Here is a 15350-nt window from a genome sequence, read left to right as displayed (position 1 = left end):
TAACCTAAGGATGAAAGATGGAGACTCAGTGACAGAACATCTGAACACATTTAATACTGTGGTAAGTCAGTTATTATCTATTAATATTAAAATTTCAGATGAAGATAAGTGCATCAGTTTGTTGTGTTCTCTACCAGATTCGTGGGATAGTCTGGTTATTGCAATAGGTAGTAATGCAACTACCTTGAAGTTTGAATAAATAGTCTCATCCTTGCTAACGGAGTAAATGAGACGGAAAAATACAGAGAACCAAAATGGTGATTCCTTGTCTGTACGAGGACGGTCCCAAAACAGAAACAAAAATAAGTCATTGAGTGGGAGATCTAAATCTCCAGGAAAACCTATAAAGGTGGTGTGCTGGAAATGCAGAAAGGAAGGGCACTACAAAAGGGACTGTAAATCTAAAGCTCCTGATAAAGGAAATGGATCTGATGAGGCTCCTTCTGCAGAGGCGAAAACCACATCAGATGAAGGTGAGGATGTGTACTTGGCTTCTTCAAGTACACATGTAGATCATGAGGCATGGTTGATTGACCCAGGTGCATCATTTCACTTCACTCCCCATAGAGAGTGGTTCTGCGAGTATGAGAAATATGATGGTGGGGATGTCTTCTTGGGGGATGACAGGAAGGCTAGAATCATTGGTCGTGGAAAAGTAAAGTTGAAGTTGCAAGGTGGAAGGGTTAGAACACTTCCGAGTGTTTTGCATATTCATGCATTAGCCAGAAATATGATTTCTGTAAGCAAACTGGATGATGCAAATGTAAAAACAGTGTTCGAGAAGGATACCTGCAAAATGTTTCGGGGAGCACTGGTATTGATGCGGGGAGTTTGGATTGGAACTCTATACAAGCTGCAAGGTAGCACTGTTATTGATGGGTGCAACAGTTCTGCGGTTCCTGAAAGTGGAGCAGAAAATCTAATAGTCTCTATAGAAAAGACCATGTTGTGGCATCAAAGGCTTGGACATATTGGAGATAAGGGCCTTCGAATACTTCATGGTAAAGATACGGTAGAAGGTATGAGTAACAGATCTCTGGATTTTGATTTATGTGAAATTTGTGTATATGGGAAGCAGAATCGGGTGAGTTTCCCCTCTGGTAGTAAGAGGGCGAAACAGATATTAGAGCTTCTGCACAGTGATGTGTTTGGACCTGTGAAGGTTCCATCACTGGGTAAGTCTGTGTACTATGTATCATTTATAGATGACTTCTCAAGGAATACATGGATATATTTCCTTAAGAAGAAATCTGAAGTCTTTGACAGGTTGAAAGAATTTAAGGCTCTCGTGAAAAATCAGACAGAGAAGAAGATAAAGGTGCTGAGGACAGATAATGGTGGAGAGTTTTGCAACAAGGAATTTGAAGAATTCTGTAAGAAGTGTGGTATAGCATGGCAAAAGACTACTCCATATACACCTCAGCAAAATGGAGTTGCAGAAACAATGAACAAGACGTTGATGGAAAGGGCAAGAAGCATGCTCAGTGGTGCTGGGTTAGGACAGGAATTCTGGGCAAAGGCGGTGGATATTGCATGTTAACTGGTCAACATGTCACCTTCATCAACGTTGGAGGATAGGACTCCACAAGAGGTATGGACTGGTAAGAAACCCTCTCTTTCACATCTGAGGGTATTTGGATGTGATGCATATGTACATGTTCCAAAGGAGAAACAAACCAAGTTGGATAGTAAATCTGAAAAATGCATCTTTATTGGGTATAAGGATGGTTTAAAGGGTTATAAACTTTGGAACCCAATAACAAGGAAGGTTGTGTACAGCCAAGATTTGGTGTTTAGAGAGGTGAAATATGTGATTAAACATGAATTCCAACCAAAGGAACCTGAGAAGATAGAGTTTGAGCTAAAGGAGGAAGAATCAAACTCTACAGTAGAGGAGGAATCAGAAGATGAAGAGCCACAAACTCCGGCTGTGAGAAGATCAGTTCGAGAAAGAAGGCAGCCAGAAAGGTATAGTCCATTTTCTTTTTATTAAAATTTTGCTTTGTCTGTTACTGATGATGATCTCAGAACTGTGAAGGAAGCAGTGGATTCAAAGGATGGAAAACTCTGGAAAGAGGCCAAGGTTGATGAAACGGCATCTTTGCACAAAAATGAGGCTTGGGATCTGGTGGAGTTGTCGGCTGGAAGGAAACCCATTGGTAGAAAATGGGTGTTCAAAAAGAAGACAAATGCAGAAGGAAAAGTGGAGAAACACAAAGCTTGATTGGTAGCAAAAGGTTATTCCCAGGTGCCGGGAATTGATTTTGGTGATATTTTTTCTCCTATTGCCAAGGTAACTTCTATTAGATTACTTTTATCTGTTGCTGCTGCTTTTGATTTTGAGGTAGAACAAATGGATGTGAAGATAACATGTCTTCACGGGGATCTGGAAGAGGAGATCTACATGAAGCAACCTAAAGGCTTTGCAGTGAAGGGTAAGAAAGAACTGCTATGTAAATTAAAGAAGTCTCTATATGGGTTAAAACAGTCACCAAGGATGTGGTATCAGAAATTTGATACATTTATACGGGGACTTGGCTTCACCAGAAGAAAAGCATATCACTGTGTGTATTTTAAATTAATTGGTGACCGTGTTACTTATCTATTCTTGTATGTGGATGATATGTTGTTGGTTGGAAATGACAAAGAAGTTATCCAGGATTTGAAGACCCAATTGTCCTCCAAATTCGACATGAAAGATCTTGGTACTGCAAACTATATTTTGGACATGGAAATTAAAAGAGATCGGGAAAAGAGGAAGCTCTGGTTAAAACAAAGGAAGTATGTCGATACAATATTGTATAGGTTTAATATGCATGATAGTAAACCGGTGAAGGTTCCTATTCCTGTAGGTGTGAGGTTATCTGTTGAACAGTGTCCCAAGACACAAGAAGAGGAAGAGGACATGTCCCGTGTTCCATATGCAAGTGCAGTCGGTAGCTTGATGTATGCAATGGTCTGTACTAGACTAGACATTGCACATGCGATGGGAGTATTGAGCAGGTTTATGTCAAAACCAGGGAAGGAGCACTAGACAACAGTGCAGCGAGTTTTCAGGTATTTGTGTGGCACTAGTGATTATGGTTTGTGCTACCAAGGAAGACCAGGATTGGACAGAGTGTTAGATATTCATGGCTTTGTTGATGCAGACTCGGCTGGAGATCTGGATCAGAGAAGATCTACAAGTGGGTATGTGTTTAACCTATTTGGAGGTGCAGTTAGTTGGATGAGTAAGAAACAATCTGTAGTGGCATTGTCAACTACAGAGGCAGAATACATGGCAGCCACTCATGCAAGCAAGGAAGCAGTTTGGTTGCAGAGATTGTGTTCAAGTATGGGGTTAGTACAGGAAGTTATAAGGATAGACTGTGACAGCCAAAGTGCACTTTTCTTGGCAAAGAACACCGCATATCATTCAAAGACAAAGCACATTAATGTTCAGTATCACTTTGTGAGGGATATGATAGAAGACAAAAAGGTGTTTCTGGTAAAGGTGGACATTTTGAAGAATACTGCAGATGCATTGACAAAATCTGTGAGCTCTGAGAAGTTCCCTTGGTGTAGAGAGACAATGGGCATTTCAGGGCTGGAAAAATGACTAAGCTCTCTTGTGGCCCCCTGTGGAAAGAAAACAACAAGTGGGATAATGTTGGGTTGTGTTATATTCTTTCCACGTAGTTAACAGGGGGTTTGAGGGGCACCTATAACCCCACTTTATGGGGTCCGGGGCAGTGCCCTGGAAAATTTTGGTTTTGGACCCTATATTAGGTTGGGCGGACCCACCTATGGTTTTGTACATGATTTTCACACATGTTTTTTGGACGCGATGGTTTTCGGTCCATGGTATTGGATGCTTCGGCATGTATAAATATGTATTATAACATTGAAAGGAACATAATGAAAAATCAAGTTGGTAGTCCTGGTTTTGGGATCCAGGGGAAATCTCTATGTATATGTGTTTTATGTGTTACGCTCTCGCATTGTTTATTTTATGTGTTTTAGAATTCGTATGCAGGTAATTTGTGTACAGGGTTAAAACCTACAAGAAGATGGATTTTCACAACACATCTTCTCATAAGAGCCATGTTTCCAATGTACCTATCAGGTGACCTCCTCTGTCTGCGTTATGATGTGGGTGCTCCCACATTCTCTCTAGCATCCAACAACAATCTATCTGCCTCTCTAGTGCGCTTTCTCCCATCTCTAGAAGACTCTGCCTGAGTGGATGTCTCCACTCCCATATCCTCTACATGTTCCTGCTCCACATCAATCTAAGGCTCCTCCTCCTTAGGAGCTAAAATCTCCTCAACTGCATGTAGCTCAAGATCCCTCTCAAGGGAAACTCACATGGCCTTCTCCTCATCGAATTTGACATCCCTGCGAACCATTGTCATCATGTTGGTCGGAAAGTACACCCGATTCTTGTGAGGTGTATAAGTGTACCCAAAAAATATCCCCAACTCTGTTGTCGACCCAAGATTCTTCCATGCATATTTGGTCACATGGAAATATCGATGACCCAAAAATCCTGAAGAGGCCAACATCTAGCCTCTTATCGAAATAAGCCACCTTTGGTATCTTCATCCCAAGTATCTAATGTGGGCTACGGTTCTGAATATAAACCATTGTGTTGCATGCCTCAACATACAAGTGTAGTGGGATACCCTAATCATGCAACATCGCCCTCACTGCCCCTACTATGCTTATGTTCTTCCTCTTGGCCACCCCATTCTGTTGAGGGTTATGGGGTGTTGTCAACTCCCATTTAATCCCTTCCATTGCACAGAAGTTCTTAAACTTGTTTGAGACATACTCACCACTGTTATCACTTCGTAGAGCTTTAACCTTCTTTCCTGACTCTTTATCCACCAATTCTTTAAACTCACAAAACTTTGTGAAGGTTTGATCCTTTTTATGCATGAAAAATATCCAGCATTTTCGAGAAAAGTCATCAATAAATATAACATAATACTTCTGTTTGGTCGTGGATGTTATCAAGAATAGTCCACACACATCTGAATGGACTCACTCTAGAATAGCCTCTGCTTGGCTGTCTCTTTTTTGAAAGGAAGACTTGGTGTATTTACCCAAGGTACACCCCTTGCATGTATCAACTTGCTCTAGTGTACCTTTGGGAAAACTAGTGGAGATCTGATGCATGATCTTCAAAGCCCCATGATGCAAGTGACCCAATCGCATGTGCCACAACTCGCTAATGTCTCAACTTTGCACCATCTCTGCTTTTGTGCTCAAAGTAGCACAATCCTCTACCTATAGCTTATAGAGATTCTTCACCTGAATCCCTATCTTCTTTACTTGACCCGTGGCAATGTGTCGAAGGAATGCCTTTCCTTTCAAGAATATCACATCATAGCCTCTATCCTCAAGCATGGAAATGGATACCAAGTTCTTCTTTAGCCCGGGCACATACATAACATTCTTCAAGGTGAGTGGAGCCCCATGCTCCCTTTGAAAAGTAATCGTGCCCAATCCAGTAGCACTATACCTCCCGTCGTCACCCATCTCGATATGCATATGGAGATCTTTCTCCTCCAATTCATTGAATAACTCCTTGTCGCCAGTCATGTGGAATGAAGCTCCACTATCTAAGTACCATACAATTCCCATCATTGATGAAACCATGCATGCAATGAGGGAAAATCCCAATTCGAATTGAGAGGCCAAAGCCCCACCCACCACTCCTCCTGAGGACTTCTTCTTAGACTTCTTGAGTGGAAACTTTGTAGCAAAATGGCCCATCTCATGACAATTAAATTAGTTAACTTCCATCACGTCTTTCTTCTTGCCTCCATGACAAGAATCTGATTTGGAATGGGAAGCTTTCCCTTTCCCTTTCCCCTTCTTCACCTTAATATCTAAGGTACAGTTCTTTCATCACCAGTCTTTGATGAAGAGCCATCCCTGGTGTTCCTCTTAATCTCCTCCTGCATCAAATCCAACCATAGTCGTTCCCAATCTGGTAGCTTCTCCCGACCATTGACAGAGTCCTGATAATTATGCCAACTCTTTGGGAGTCCTAGAATAGAAAGACTCACCATATCATCCTCGAAAACCATGTTTCCAACACTTACGATTTCATCACGACATTGAGTGAACTTGGTGAAGTATTTTGGAATAGTCTCTCCTTTCTCCATTTTGATTTTTCCCAGATTTTCCTTCAGCGCCAATTTCTTTTGGTCATTGTTGTTCTAATACAAGTCTGTCAATGCTTTCCACATAGCATACAGATTTTCTTTGCCATGGAAACTCGAGACAATGTGGTCTCAAACTCCCTCAAGGATTATCTGCCTCGCCTTCGCCACACACTTCTTCTATTCAGATAAATTATGTGCATCTGATGATGCCAGCTTAGGAATGTCTTGATCAACAAATTAGTTCAAGCAATTATCCTCTAGCACAACCTACATTCTTTTCTTCCAGGCTATATAATTTGAGCTACCTTCCAAGGAATACTCGAGCCGCAAACTGTAGAACACCATTTGCTGATCTTGAAGTATGTATTGCAAATTCGAATTTCACCTATACCCAAGACTCAAAACTTTGAAATATCCTATGGCCTATTGTCTTAAGCTCCATTATCATGTAAAATTTTCTATAGATTCACAAGCTCATGTAATCTACTAAAACAAGAGACAAGAATCTATTTCTACTTTCAACCAACAGAAGCCAATAGATCGATGAAAAAAATATTAACAAGAAGAAGACAAATCAATGGCACATAACACAATAATTTTTTTTGGGGAAAGCCACTGCTCAAAACCCCACCTATCTGTATTACATTAATCAGAAATATGAGTGAAGATACAAATCTTGTTCTCACTAGAGCAATTTTGCACAAGTATGCTCAACTCTCTGCCTCACAAGCCCGCTCTTAGCCAACACTTAGCCAGTTTCCACTACCTACCAAGCCCCTATTTCCTTACGCAATTCCTAGGCCGAATAGCCCATATTGATGGGAATCTAATGCTTCCAAAACTACGCAATCCAATATAGGTTGTCTTCCTGATTGCATGCATGATTTATACAACTCAGTAAATCATACAACTGATAGTGCATTGTCCCTCCACTCTAGTCTCAACTTGGTCTTTCTCGGAACTAACATGCATGAGTTTCCGATGAGTGAATCTTTAGTTATTCGGAGTAGCACCTGCGGATGCACCAGTGCACCAACTGACTGTTAATCCTCTACTAGTTCAACAAATAGCTAGAACTAGTTTAATTTTCTATAACTCAGTAAACTGAGTTATCTAATTACAACTCAATCTAAAATCATACTGGACCCCTAAAATTTAGGGAGAATATATACATGACTTCCAAAACACTTCCAACTCGATATTCCTAAGCTAATTAAGTTAATTAAACCTAATTAACTATTTACAAGTTGCTATGAGAATATAATTCTATTTAAATTCTCAATTTAAATTCAAGGACAAACTTAAACTAGAATTTCTTTCTGTCATTTCTAAAAAATATGCATAAAAATGATCTCGTCATCATAAAATACATATGTGACAAACAAAACATCAAATAAAAATTACTATATAATCAATTAGTGAAATAATGCATCCTAAAATTATGTCCACCTTACGTCAAATAAATAATAAACATCATACCCACAATTGCACAGAGATGTGCTCTACAAATCAATCTAGGGGAGATGTGTAGTGACACGTTGGATGAGATGTTGTAATAAAGCATTAAGTAAAAAAACAATAATAATAGTAAACCATAATGTTGATTCAATTAAAATAATAATAAAAATAATAAACTAATAAAACTAATAATAAAAATGATAAGTCATTTCAATTCCATTTGTTTTTTAATTCAGAAATATATATATTAGAAAAGACTACGACAAATGCATGAAGAAGAGATACAAAGAGTGTCTACTTAAAAAATTCAGAGAATAGATTGATGCCAAAACAAAAAAACAAGCCTTCCCATCTCCAAAGCTTCCAAAACTTTAATCTTATTACTTCCAAGTTACAAGAGTAGATTCTTACAAATTTCTTACACAAAATGATACAAAAATAGATAGTAATCAAGAATTGAACATGTAACCCCACTAAAACCAAAGGACTTTATATTTTGCTAGGAGTGGGAGTTTCTTTCTTTGCAGTCTTTTCTACATCTTTTTAGAGGTGGGAAGGGTCATGATTTTTTCTTTAGCACTTCCAAAAAAGGATGGAAAGGAGGGGGTCATATCACATTCCTTCTCTTTCTCCCATTTTTGTAAGTGAAGCTTCTTTTTCTAGAATCGAGGCCTTTTCTTGAGAAATTTATGAAGAACCCTAAATGTGAATTGCATCCGCTTTTGGAGAACTTATATTCTCCAATTACACTGGAACTAATGATGGTTTGGGATCCTAAACATTTTCTTCTTCCTCTTAAGATTTTCGAGCTCCAAATATGTTATTAGATAAATATTCTAGCTTGGAGGGAGATGATGGTTTGAAAGTAGGATAAGACCCCCTTGGAACTTGATTCTTTCTATTCCCTGAAACTTTCTTAAAGCCTTTCTCATTATTATTTTGAGGAGTTTGATTTGTCTTAGAAAGTGATGAAGAATCTTTGAAGATTGGAAAACTTTTTGCAAAGTGCACATACTTATGAAAAGAGTTACACTTAAAAAAGAACTTGATTGTAATCAAGAGATTGAAGATGGCTCCAACCCTCTAGATCAAGATGTATCACCTTAGGAAATCCCTTGTAAAAATTTAATTCCACACATATTCTAGCATATGTCAGAATATTGCCTTTAGGCTCTGCATGGGTTATGTAATGGCCCAACTTGTTTTTTATTGCTTTGAACCTATTCTCAACCCAAAATAAAATGGAGATGTGGAATTCTAACTCAAACAAGTGCTAAGGATATTTCCATGTTAAAATTTAAATTAAGGATCTAGAGGGATAGGAACAATCCCTTGGAGCCTGATATATGGGCCAAATATTAAGATCGTATCTCTAACTTATTTGCTTTCAAAAATAAAAGTAAAGAAACCTTTACCACAATAAAACATTGCAACAAAATTATGATCACCCCAATTATTAACAGTCCATTCCAATATAGATTTAAGAATGGGCCAAAGCCATATAAATTTACCTATTAATCCTCTCTTTTAAGATATCGAAATTTCAAGGTGCCCTAGAAGATCCTAACTCCAACTTGGGAATGGCATCTGACCATTTGGAACCTCTACTATTTTTAGAAACGGTATGTCCTCCTCGAAGAAGAGATGCCCATTGATAACTCGCGACTTTGAATCTCCCCCAAGGGACCAATGGGGAGAACCCTCGAATCAACACTTATGATCCGCGAGATGGATTTTCTTGAGGTTTCTCAAATCTATCACTTGAAGTGGGGAAGAAACATGCTTATTCTCATATTATGAGATCAAATTTTTAGTTATCCCAAGGAGTCTTTAGATGGGGCTTCCATTAACCAGAGAGAAAATCAATAATGACTGCCCAACATCCACCTTTTGCAAAATAGAAACACTCAACTTATTTAGAATGCATTGCATAGCAGCCATGGCTAGGGAAACCCTGGTTATTGAGGGAGCTCAATGAGTTCCTGATTCAAATCAATTTATTATATGTTTTTATCAAAGTTTTAATAAATTTAGAAATATATATAGATTTAAAATTTATATATAATAAAAATATTACTATTAAGAAATTAATGTAGATTCATCTTATGTCCAACATAATTTTATCTTAACTATGATTTTATTAAATAGTAAGAAGAATCAAATATTTTAAGATGCAAATATTTTCTAAAACTTTACACTATTTTTTCAAGAGAAAAATGGGAATTTTTTCTATTAATTCTATGCCTAGTCGCAATGAAATACTCGAGAGAAATTACATTTTGTTCAGAGGTACAAGATCCTCAAGGAGAGCCACGAGAGAAATTTCAAAATTTACAATTGAACTACTACTACAGACATAACTAATCCAAAACTTCTCTTATTGTATGTTCTACAAACTGACCACATAACAAAATGAATTTGCATGGAACAAACATAGCTTACATGGGAGGGTCGATGGAAATCTTGTTTGAGGAGCCACCAAGGACACTATTGGTCATGCTCCAATTTTCCTATGAATTTAATTGGACCTGTAGGTCTACCAATTGACGACGAATCCAATCCATCTCTTCTTCCTACTAATTTATTCTAGCCTGATGTCTATGAACTTATTTTGTTAAGAAGAGAATTGTGGTTGACTATTGACCAATTTGCTGACGGAGGTCACTTATCTCATCATGCTTGTCAACTAGGGGCTGTGATAGATATTATAGTGTTTAGATTTATTGGAAGTGAAGAAAAGAGCGTCCTTGATATCCATAGTATGCATGCCTCCAAGGTTGTGAAGAGACCCAAGCTTGCCAGAGGGGGGCGACGAAGGGGCTCGTTGAACAAAGAGGCCCTGAGAAAGATTACTGAGCGGGAGAGGATATTTCTAAAGGAGGAGCACCACTAAAGACTGTGGGTAAGAAGCTGAAGAACCATTCAAAATACCCCTTCTGACCACAGGAGTAACTGCACTAAACATGCCAGATGTCATAATACACTTTTGAGTGGAATTGGAAACCTTTATTAATACAATTGAAACTACAAAATTTATTTTATGGAAATAAAATGAATTCTCTACCTCTTTCGATGATGAATTATACCAGTATTCGTAGATAAGGAGAAAATCCCAGAGATATAAGAGAGTAAAAGGATCCCTAACTTGGTGTATTGTAGAGACCAAGGTTGTGTGAATTTTCCACAGACGAGCTGAAGGATCTCAAAACAAGAAACTAAAAACTGAAAATTCCATTAGACAAAGTATTCGTTATAAAAGGTTCGCGCGTGCCGGAGCAGGGAAATGAGCCAAAGTAGTCCAGTAGCCAACGCCTCAGCTCTTTTGCCATAGCTTCGACCAATCACAGACGGGAGGTCTGCAAATGGACCAATGCATGTTTTCACGTTCTCTTCCACCAGGATGCTAGCTGTTACTTTCCCATGCATTACTCCCTATCGACGTGCAGGCACCTGTCGGCACCTGTATACAATCTCTTCTGTCAACGGAGTCTAGTAACACCCTCTTTGCACCTTTTAACCAGCCTCATGGCTCTGTTCTAAGTTTCTTGGTTGGCCAGATGCAGAGTTGAAGCTTTTCAACTCCTCCCAGGTGTTCCCGTTTGTTTTCTCGCTTAGGCTGGAGTTTCTTCTTCACGCTTTCCCCTCGGCATGCGTCCGGAACGAGGTCAGTATTTCTATCATCCTTGTAAGCTGTGGGTAATTTACAAATTACAGTTAATAGAATATAGTTATTAGTGCTGAGGATTCATACAATGGTGTAGTCATGGAATGTTGTGACTGTTTCTTAATCTGTTTTCCGCAATGCAGTGCTGGAAAATAGTATCTATTTTAGAATTTGTTGTGACATATTTGGTTTTTGTCTAAGATTGCTCATGTATAGAATGGGAAGTTCCTTTCCTGGACAAATGTGAAAGGGAATGTCTATATCAAGAATGTTTTTTTAGCCTGTTTACTCCCTCAAGGTATCCTCAAAATGTTCTCGGCAATCCTTCAAAAACTAAGGAAGTTTATAGTAATTTATAAGCCATGCTCAGACATAAGGTTTAGATTCGGAGCTTGGTGGTGCATTGTCGAGGTATATTGTTGTTGTCTAGTTTGTCATGAATCCCCCTCCTGTTAGCTTATTCACAGAAGTCTCGGCGTCAGAGTCACTGAAGACCACCCTGTCCAGAACCAGCAGCTCTCACCATTACCGGAAACTTTTTCGGGAACAGAAAATTTTTTCACGTGACCGGATCCCTCTGCCATTTTCTGAACGAAATTTCAAAATTTCATTGGGATCGGGATAGTGTCCTTTAAATGACCTGTCTTGTACGTTGAGGTTTATGAATTTTTAGGATCATCCCTTTTAGGTCAATTTGTGGGAGCGGTGTCGTCATCCATAGTTATGATATCTGGCCAAATAGTAGTTTTTCTGGGTTCGAGCCTGCCTTGAATTCTGGAGTTTTCTTCCTAGTGTCATCTTGGCGCGTTCTCGACTCTTCTAACCGCATGTCCTTGTGTCAGATCGGTTCCATCCTCACATATCTCCCCTCACCCGGCATTTATATAATCCAGGTATCTCTTTCAGAGGTTAGTCAGAGGGTGTTTAATTCTTGTACTAAACTGGATTTGGAAATCTAATCTTGATAAGTGCCCGACTGTTAATCCAAGGAGAAAGATTTTTTGGAGGCGCATGGATGGTGGGTCCGATGCGTCGGCCACGGAGGCTTTGATTCGGGCCACTCTGATGGCTGAGAGGGCTTGGGAGAATGCCACGCTATCCGGGGGGTGGCAATCAACCCTGGATGACGTGGTCGTTAAACCGTCTTTGCATGGTGATGACAGGGAGAGGGAAAGACGGTCTTCCCGGAGGAAAGACAACTCTAAACTGGAGGAAAAGGTTATACATGAGCATTCGAACTGCTATAATAAATCCCAGAACCCTGTCAAAACCTCTGCTCTGCCCTCTGCTATCAAGCTGGACAGTATTCATCTGACTGAAAGAATTGAAAGTTTACAGAATCTTGCCTTGGTCGGTAGGTGGCATTTTCCGGAAATGAACGATGCAGAGATGAGGAAATGGTTAGCAGTCCATTGGAAACTAGTGATCGGATACACTCCCATTATCTCTAACCTCATGAAGGAGTGGTATTGCTTTCACTTCTTGAATGCCGCTAATGTCGAAGCTATCCTCAAGGGTCCTTGGGTTTTTAGAAGGAGCTTTCTCGCTCTTTATAGGTGGTATATTGGGTATGATCCGTTGAAAAACACTCCCTCTAATAACCTGATCTGGGTAAAACTCCCAAATCTTCCCCTGGAGATGTGGTCCAAGGAGATACTCGAGGAGATAGGCAACTCAATTGGTAGATTTGTCTACGTAGATCCATGGTGTTTGGGAGAGAAAGATAAGAGAATAGCGTGGATTCTCATAGAGAAGGCCTATAGGGGGGGATATCCAGATCACATTGAGATAGTATGGAGAGATTTGAAAATCAGCCAAAGACTGGATTTTTGGGGCATCCCATTCAGATGCGCCGCATGCCACAAAACAGGCCACCTCATAAAAAATTGTCCTCGGCATCTGGCTCCAAAAAGCAGGGTTTTTCATCGAAAGGCGAGGACAAATTCTTCTTCTGCCAGCTTATCTGCGACAAAACTGTTGGATGAACAGCATCCTTTAATCTGGATCCTAATGGCTCCACATCGCCGCGGGTATTGTCACAGGACTTTTCTCAGAATCCCGAAACCAGACCTGGTAGCCCGGCTAAGTTTGATTGCCCTATGATGAGTAGACCAATAGCTTTTCAATGTTCGCCCATTCCAGAACCGAGAGATGATAAAGTCGTTCCTTCCCCTGAACCTTTTCAGCTAAAGGATTTCTCTCTAGGGTCCCTCCCCATTCCTATTTCGTCCTCATCTCCGACACCTGATAAAAATCTTTTATCATCGAAGAAAGGAAAAGAGCCAATTGTGGTTGTCACTCCTGTAAATTCCCCAGCTTCGTCTCCAACCAATTTGTGTGACAGCGATTTAGACTTTCTTCTTAGTAGAAAATCTCTCGAGCTTGAGCCATTAACTATCCATAAACCAAGGAATCCTGCTTCTCCTTTCATTAGCCCGGGTTCTACAAAGAATATAACTGTGAGAAAGAAGCACAGGGGAGGTAGCAGACATTTTAGGGGGAGAACTACTGTTACAGACAGTGGGGTAAGGAACCTATCTCTGGTCGATGTTCCCATTTATGATATGTCAAAATATCAGCCTCTTAGCACAGCTGGAGAATCTTCCAAATGACATTCATTATCTCTATGAATATTAGAGGTCTTGGCGCAAACCTAAAATTTTTAGCGCTAAAGGATATTTTCTACTCAGCTCGGCCGAAAATAATTTTAATCCAAGAAACTATGCACAGTAGCCATGTTTCCATTTCTTATTTTAGGAAAATGTTCCCTTCATGGTATCTGGTTGCCTCAGAGGCAAGAGGTCTGTCAGGGGGATTGGCAACATTATGGGATCCTCAATGGATCAGAGCCAAAGCTTACAAGTGTTTCGCTGGCATCATTATCTCAGCTACTATCAGGGGAAAAGGATTCCCTATAAATATTTTAAACACCTATGCGCCTTATAAGAATAGAGCTCCTTTCTGGGAAAAGTTTTTTGCCTCAGAAATTTTTGATATTGAATATCTGGTGATTGCAGGTGACTTAAACGTAACATTAAGCTCTGATGAATGCTGGGGATGTTGCAGAAAAAAGGACCCGCTTGCAGACCGCATAAAGTTTGAACTTTTGAACAAGAATCTTGTGGATATCGCCCCATCGGAAATGAAGCCAACATGGGATAATGGTAGAGCAGAAAAGGCGTATATTGCCAAAAGGATTGACCGATTTATAGTGCATGTAAGCATTATAGATAAATTGGGCATGCCATTCTCATCAGTTGGGAATGCTTTTGTATCTGACCATAGGCCAATTCTTCTCAGCTGGCGGGAAAAAGGTTTCAGAAAGGGGTACCCATTTAAATTCAATAGAACATGTTTAGAAGACCCAGCTTTTAATGATATCATCTCCAAAGCATGGAAGGATTTATCTGTTAGAGCTATGTCTCCCCCTTTTCTGACTTTTAGAGACAAGATGGCTGCTGTGAGAAAGGTGGTAAAAGAATGGCAAATTGAAAAAAGGAAAAAGGACAGGCAGGCGATTCAGGAAACTCAACGGGAGCTGGATAGCATTTTAAAATCTATGGATGCAAACTCTTGTCCTTTTAGCTTGAAATGTCGCATAAGAGAGCTCGAAAGGAAAAAACATATTTTGCTGAAGCAGGAAGAATCTTTTTGGAGGCTTAAAAGCAGGGCAATATGGCTCAAAGAAGGGGACAGGAACACAAAGTTTTTCATAAATATGCAAGTGCCAGATGCGAGAAAAACACCATATGGAAGATAAGTGATGGAAGGGGGGGATTCTTTGTCTCTCAACAAGACATCTCAAGGGAAGCTGTAAGACATTTTAAGGTCCAATATAGAAGAAGGGATGGCGGTGCTTTTCAGGACATTCTATGGGGTATCGACTTGGTTCCTCAAATGTTTGATGATGATAAAAATGAGTCACTGTTTCAGCCAGTTACAGAGAATGAACTTCTTGGAGTGTTGAAGGCCTTTAAAAAGGACAAATGCCCAGGCCCGGACGGCTGGACAATAGAATTTTTTACTCATTTTTTTGATATCATTAAGCAAGATTTATTGAGAATGGTTGAAGC

At 39.7% G+C, this 15350-nt stretch overlaps 1 protein-coding gene across 1 annotated transcript; it reads left to right on the top strand.

The window, feature by feature from the left end:
- The first annotated feature begins 14038 nt into the window (after positions 1-14038).
- LOC149262919 (uncharacterized) lies at positions 14039-15037 on the top strand. Its single transcript, XM_089383457.1, has one exon. It carries the CDS (start codon positions 14039-14041, stop codon positions 15035-15037), a length of 999 nt encoding a protein of 332 aa, XP_089239583.1.
- Positions 15038-15350: the final 313 nt, after the last annotated feature.

This window comes from Pinus tabuliformis, chromosome 6 (assembly GCF_031772625.1).
Source record: "Pinus tabuliformis cultivar Carrire ecotype Pingquan chromosome 6, CPIR1, whole genome shotgun sequence".
Taxonomy (NCBI): domain Eukaryota; kingdom Viridiplantae; phylum Streptophyta; class Pinopsida; order Pinales; family Pinaceae; genus Pinus; species Pinus tabuliformis.
Note: the sequence above shows the minus strand (reverse complement) of the source record. Positions and strands in the feature narration are given on the sequence as shown.